Source organism: Fringilla coelebs (assembly GCF_963513975.1).
Source record: "Fringilla coelebs genome assembly, chromosome: 9".
NCBI lineage: Eukaryota > Metazoa > Chordata > Aves > Passeriformes > Fringillidae > Fringilla > Fringilla coelebs.
Window position 1 is genome coordinate 2,455,605 of NC_140067.1, and position 7,039 is coordinate 2,462,643.

Here is a 7,039-nt window from a genome sequence, read left to right on the forward strand (position 1 = left end):
CAAAAACCAGAGGCAGCACCTGGGTCCCTCCGGTGTGAGCGGGATGTTGGCAGGCAAAGCCCAGCCCTGGTTTGTGCAGCGGTGGCATGGGGAGGACAGCTGGGCCAGCACAGCTGAGGAGCACATTCCCTGCTGCAGGCCTACATCCAGATCACCTACGTGGAGCCCTACTTCGACACGTACGAGATGAAGGACAGGATCACCTACTTTGACAAGAACTACAACCTGCGGCGCTTCATGTACTGCACGCCCTTCACGCTGGACGGCCGCGCCCACGGCGACCTGCACGAGCAGTTCAAGCGCAAGACCATCCTCACCACCTCCCACGCCTTCCCCTACATCAAAACCAGGATCAACGTCATCCACAAGGAGGAGGTGAGGCCGGAGCTGGGCGGGGAGCGGGGCCTGGTGGTGCAGGAGGCTCCTTCAGCTCCATTCCAGCGTGCCTTAGGAGCTCAGTGTGGGAATGTTCTTCACTCGGGGTCCCAGGATGAGGGAAGAGATGGGAATCTTGACTCCATGTTTCAGAAGGTTGATTTATTATTTTATGATATATATTATATTAAAAGAAAATTATATACTAAAACTATACTAAAAGAATAGAGGAAAAGATTTCATCAGAAGGCTGGCAAGGAATAGGAAGGAATGGAATGATCATAAAATCTTGTACTGCTTACAGCTTCAACACAGGTGGCTGTCGTTGGTCATCAAGTAAAAATTTCACATGCTGGCTAAACAATTCTTTAAATCACATTCTAAAGCAGCAAAGCATGGAGAAGCTGAAGCTTCTCAGGAGAAAAGATTTTAACAAAAAATTTTTCATTAAATATATCCGTGACAGCTTAGGAGTTCCTAGGGACTTCTCCCTGTTGCCATTTGACCCAAGCTAAGCCCAGACTGATTGAGGGATGTGTCTGCCCCACACCTGGAACATGGAGGGCCCTGCAGGCTGGGCTGGGTTGGTGTTGGAGCAGCCTGGGCTAGGGAAGGTGTCCTGCCCCTGGTGGGGGTGGAATGGGATGAGCCCTAAGAGCCCTTCCCACCAACCATTCCACGGTTCTGTGATAGTGCAGGGTTGGTAATTTTCCAAGGGTGGGCAGCATCAGATGTGGTCACTGGGACTCTGTGAGCAGTGACCCAAAGGGACACGAGTGCCACTCAGAAACATCCCAGACAGCTCTGGGCTGCCCAGGAACACAGCTAAAAATCAAACTTTTCTTGATGTCACTGGACTAGGATGATGCATTTCTGAGGTCCTGTTGGTGTCCTCCACCCCTTAGTGGTGCCACCCTGTGGAATTTTTTTTTGTTTGTATGTTAAGGTTGGGATTAAATGTGCGGTGATGGTATTTTTTGTTTGGATTTAGATGTTTATTAGTTTTTAATTTATGTAATAGTTTTATAAATTGTGAGTTTTACAGTATTTTAATAAATTAAAAATGGAGTTGTATTTTTAAAGTTTTTTAAGGATAAATTGTTTAATTGGGAAATTATATTTAAATTATTTTTATTTTTAATTTAATAATTATTTGTAGTTTGTAATGTGGATTTTTTATTTAATTATATAATATTATTTAAATTTATGAAGAAGGTGAAGAAGGATTAGTTTTTATTTTATATTATTTATATATATAAATATCTATATATTGTTTTGTATATATTATTATATTTTAAAATTTAAAGCTTTTTATTATATTATATACTTTTATCTAAATTATATATTTATAATCTTAGTTTTATTATTTAATTTTGGATGCTTTTTTTATGGTTTTAGGTCAAATGGGGTCTCTTGGGGGTGAATATCTGTCAGCACAGAAAGTCTAAAATTCTCAGTAAGCAGGCCTGGCTGTTGCTGGAGGTCTGTGCCTGGTTGCCAAGCTCAGCCATAACAAAAATCCTCTTCTGGCTCCTTGTTAGATCATTTTGACCCCCATCGAGGTCGCCATCGAGGACATGCAGAAGAAAACCCAGGAATTGGCTTTTGCCACCCACCAAGACCCTGCAGACCCCAAGATGCTGCAGATGGTGCTGCAGGGATCAGTAGGTACCACAGTGAATCAGGTGAGGATCACTGTCCCAGCTGGGCTCTGGCAGTGCACAGCCTTGTCTTTGTTTCTCAATCCCCCTGGAATTTTTGCCCTGTTCAGTCTTTGGGATGTGTTTAAGGTCACTTAGGGTAGGTCTAGGCCAGCTGTTCCCAGTGATTTTGCTGTTTGAGTAAGAGTCTTGAAAATGTGGAAAGAGGCTGGGAAGAAACATCCCTCCCTCAGTTCCTGCTCCTTCCTGGCACTTGCAGTTGTTTCTGAACTTTCCCTTCGTTAGCCAGGCTCTGCAGGATTGTGTCCTGCTGTGGATTTTCAACAAAATGGAAAGCAGTGCAGAAAAACTGAGGAAAAGCTGAAGGACCCTGAGTAAAGCACAGTGCACAAGCTGGAAAAAAATCAGCTGGAGTTCTGAGTGCTGGGTTGAGTTTGTGGTGCTGGCAAACACTCCCTGGCTTCCATCTGCATTGTTTAAACTTTGCCTCAGTTGTGAGTTGAGCAAACTCTGTCAGGAGTCCTTATAAAGGAAAACAAATGGAGAATCTGTGCAGTTTCTCACACTGTTTTCCAAAAGCAGAGTTTTAAATAAAACAAAGCAAGGCCTAAAGGCGGCTCAGTTGTCACAGAGGTTGGTGATTTACACCAGATTTTCCAGCTGCAGCTCTTCAGGATGCTTTGTGTAAAGAAATGTTGTGTTTTGTGCGTGTTTTCTATGTGGCTGAACTTTCTCCAGTGATTGGATATGACAGACAGTTCCCAGAAACTCACTGTGCCCCTTCTTCTTCCTAAAGGGACCATTAGAAGTTGCACAAGTTTTCTTGTCTGAAATCCCCAACGATCCAAAGCTCTTCAGACACCACAACAAACTGCGCCTCTGCTTCAAGGACTTCACCAAAAGGTATGGAAAGGGTCCCCAGGGCACCTGCCAGGTGCAGTGGCTGTGCCAGCCCAGGCAGGCCCAGTGCAGTCACCCAGGGCTGTCCTGCTGTCCCTCCACCTCCCAGCTTCCATGTGCAGCTCCTTCCTCCCCTGCCCAGCCCTTCCCTGGTGGTGGTGCTGCTCCCTGGCTTCGTGGCCCTTGCTGTTTGTCAGGGAGGAATTGATCCCAGCTGTGAAGTGTCCCAGAAATCACAACAGGCCCGAGCTCCCAGCCTGGCAGGGTCAGGAGGAACTGCTGGACTGGCCAGGAGATGAAATTTCCTTCTGAAGTGAATTTCTCCAAGCAGAGTGGAGAGATGCTGGCACAATTCCCTGGAGGAATGTGCTGGCTGCTCTACTTTCCTTGAGTCATGCAAACTGCAGGCTCAGTCCAGCATCTTTTACAGCACCAAGAAATTTGAAAAACCACCAAAATAATTGAAATAAAGAAGCAAATAGATCCAGTGGAAGCACAGTTTTCCCCTGTGAAATAAATGGCTTTGCATACAGTTGTTTTCCTACCCTTTATTTAAATTACATCTTTGCAAGCAGAAGAGTTCTTGATGAACATCCCAGGCTGCTCTTTGTTAATCTCTCCTGATTCTTTCCATCTTTAAATCCTCTGGGATTGGAAGTGGCTCCATGGAAATTAGCTTTTCATTTCTCTTCAGAGATGATAACTGTAACTGGAGGGTAAATGACAATAAAAAAAGAGTTGTCACCCCGGAATTTGGAGATGTGACATCCTCTCCTTGTCCCCTGGACAGCAGGTGGTTCAGCTGAGCCCTGGGTACCAAAAGACAAGACAGAGGATATTCCCTGTGATCCCAGAAGGACAGAGTGGCTGTTTTTGTACAGTTGGATGAACAAACCTGTAGCAGGGGGCTCTTTCTGCGTGGCCAGCTCTCAGAGGGTTTGTGTTGCAGGTGTGAGGATGCCCTGAGGAAGAACAAGAGCCTGATCGGGCCGGACCAGAAGGAATATCAGCGGGAGCTGGAGCGCAACTACCACCGGCTGAAGGAGGCTCTGCAGCCCCTGATCAACAGGAAGATCCCACAGCTCTACAAGGCAGTGCTGCCTGTCACGTGCCACAGGTGCATATTTGGGTTCCTCTGGGGGCACAGGGTGTGAAACTGAGGGCTCTGAGCTTCCTGGGATCCTGCACCATCCGTTTGTTTTCGGTCCTGGCTCTCCTGGCTGAGCCCATCCCTGTTCCCTTCTGTCCCTCCTGAGAGCACATTCCCTTCCCAGCAGCTGTGGCAGGTGGTGTTTGCAATGTTCCTTTTGTTCCTCAGCTAGGACAGTCGGTTTTTCGTTTGTTTCCATCCTGCATCCCATTCCTTTCAGATGCAAAACCACCCTCAGCATGGCAGGAATTTATTCCCAGTGAAAATGGGATCAGGTGCTCCGGGGTGGGGGGAAATTGTTGGTGCTGGAAGACCAGGAAGCTGGAGATTGGGTTTGTGTGAGACAGGACATAAAAATCCCAGTGGGAATCACAGGATCACAGAAGGCTTTGGGTTGGAAAGATCTTAAACACCATCCAGTCCCACCCCCTGCCATGGGCACTTCTGCCAGAGCAGGCTGCTCCAACCTGGTCTGGAAAAATTCCAGGTTTGGGGTGACCAAAGCCTCCATGTGCATGGATGAGCAGGGGAATTTGGGGTACAGCCACTTTCCAGCCAGGCTGTGGCTCCCAGCTCAGGGCCAGGAGTGGTTCCCAGCAGGAATCTCTGACTCCTGTGGAGTTCCTTGGCAGCAGGGCAAGGCTGGATGTTCCTGGAGCTGAACTCAGGGGGTTTCTGGCTGGGAGTGCTGCAGGAAGGTCCCTTCCCTCCCTGCCCAGCTTTGGGATGCTGGGAGCTCTCCCCAGCTCTGTGTCCCAGCTGTTCCCAGGCAAATTTTCCTGGCTGGTATGATGGGAACATCAGAGTTTCCCTCCCCACCCAGCCAGGCACCCTACAAATGCTTTTGGTGTGGTAATTATTATCTGATCTTCCTGTGCAGGAAGCCTAATACAGGCATGACATAAAATATCCTGAAAATCATAGAATATCCTGAGTTGGAAGGATCCCACAAGGATCACTGAGTCCAACTCCAAGTACTCCTGGCAAATTCCACTTTAGGGATGTGTTTGAAAGATTTAAATAAGGTTTCAGTTGTGCAGGTGTTTGTGCTGCTTCTGTGTGTACACAGGAATGAAACTTCCTGTCATTGTTCTGGATGATCCCAGATACAAACCCAAACCAAATTCCTTGGAAAAGCAACGAGTTTTAATGCCAGTGGATTTAATTTTTGTTGTAACCAGCTCTAGGAAATACTGGAAATCAATTCAGAGTCATTCATCTGGTGAGGCTTCTTATTTCACCATGGAAAATCTGAGCTCATCATTGTATTTTCTCTCCCTCAGAGACTCCTTCAGCAGGATGAGCCTTCGCAAAATGGAAATCTAAACGAGTTAAAAACCAAAATAAAAAAAAAAAGCACTTAAAAATTAAGGTTTTGAAAAGAAAAAGAGCCTTGTTATCAGCGCTGGGAATCAAAGAAGTTTTATTGTGAAATAAAACTTGGACTTCATCCTGGACATCCCACACACCTCTTCCTCCATCAAAGTGTTCAGTGGCCAAAAAATCATTCTGAATGGTCAAATGTAGACTTCTCAATGTTTGAAAAGAAAAAAAAAAACAAACCATCATGGCAGTGGTATCCAGAGTATTGGTGATGAGCTGTAAACTTACCTGTTTTTTAAGGCATTTTTATGACTCAAAGGTACACTAAACGCATTTACCTTTATTTATAGCATTACCTAATGTTAAATTTATTTTACTTTTAGTTCCTATATTTAATTTATATTAGGACCATACGCAAATGCATTTTGGAAGTTTTTAATGTAGTGATGATGCTGATGGTTATTTTGATGGTACTATTAAATATGTGAATGTTTACACTTTAATTCCCTGTGCATTGGACTTCAGGGCTCAGCATCCTTGGGGAAAAGGTTCAGAGCAAGGTAAGTCATGGTAACATTAATTAACAGAGTGCTGATTGTTAATTATCCCTGTTCTTTTGCTGCAAACCTGTAGCCAGCAGCAGATGGAGGCACAGCCTTCACCTCCTTCAGTCCAGCAGGGGAAGTTTCAGCTTCACTTCTGTGTGTTCATGGACATCCCCACCAGCTGGGAGGTCCCAGCATCTCCTCACCCCTGGGATTAGCAGTGTCCATGCAACTAAACTCATTTTATGTAATTTTTTTAATTATAGCCTAATTTCACAGGGCAAAAGAACCTAAAATGGTATCACAGTTTAAAAGGGTAGAAAGCATTCTTTGCATTGCTGTTTATGTGAAGAAAGATGTTTTACAGCAGATATTTTGGGGTCTGACACTGCACTTTGAGGAAACATCAGATTTGGAGCTGAGTCCACAACTCCCAAATCTTGTCCTTAATATTTTTCCTCTCTGTGGTGAACAAAGTCCCAGGAAGAGGTGGTGTGTGACTAAACACATTTCTTTTCTCTCCATAAGTACCTAAGTATGCATAAAAAACCAGATATGCAGACAAAACCTGAATTTGATAAACATACTCTTTATATATTATATATAAAAATAGAAGGAAAAATGGGTTTATACATGAAGTGCCCCCTTCTGTAGCAGCACTGAAGTTTATGGTGGGGAGGCTCTTTTTTTTCCTTTCTTGATGGTTGATTTTTAGGTTATGGAGACTTCTCCCATGCTCTGTTATCCCAGCAGCTGCACAGTGGGGGTGCTGTGTGTGCCAGGCTCTGCAAGGTGCCCTGGAACAGAATAATCCTGAATTGGTTCTGTGTCACACCTGCATGGAGTTCCCTGCAGAAGGAAAATTCCAACCTTTTCATGGATATTCCAAGGCTCTTGCAAAGCCCAGGGGTGCTGACAAGGCCTCGGAGGTGCTACAGGAGTCAGGGAATCTCAGAATGGAAAATATTAAGGAAGGAGGGAAGGGCTTTGGAAGAGATTTACAGGAAGAGGCATTAAAAATATTTACACAGTGCAAACAAATCCCAGGAGCCATCAAAGAATGAAACTTTAATTTACAGCAGTCC

The 7,039-nt window shown here is 45.1% G+C and overlaps 1 protein-coding gene across 8 annotated transcripts in view; it reads left to right on the plus strand.

Annotated features, from left to right (window-relative positions):
- DOCK7 (dedicator of cytokinesis 7) overlaps positions 1-5,543 on the plus strand; it is a 94,189-nt gene extending 88,646 nt beyond the window's left edge. For 7 of the 8 annotated variants that reach the window (XM_084211695.1, XM_084211697.1, XM_084211698.1 and 4 more), the window contains 5 exons: positions 139-375; positions 1,917-2,060; positions 2,833-2,939; positions 3,886-4,053; positions 5,370-5,543. In XM_084211695.1, coding sequence (XP_084067821.1) covers positions 139-375; positions 1,917-2,060; positions 2,833-2,939; positions 3,886-4,053; positions 5,370-5,412 — 699 coding nt within the window. In that variant the 3' untranslated portion in view covers positions 5,413-5,543. Of the gene's footprint in view, positions 1-138; positions 376-1,916; positions 2,061-2,832; positions 2,940-3,885; positions 4,054-5,369 lie in introns of those variants that run through there. The other variant, XM_084211703.1, reaches the window with a different exon arrangement.
- The last annotated feature ends 1,496 nt before the right edge of the window (positions 5,544-7,039 follow it).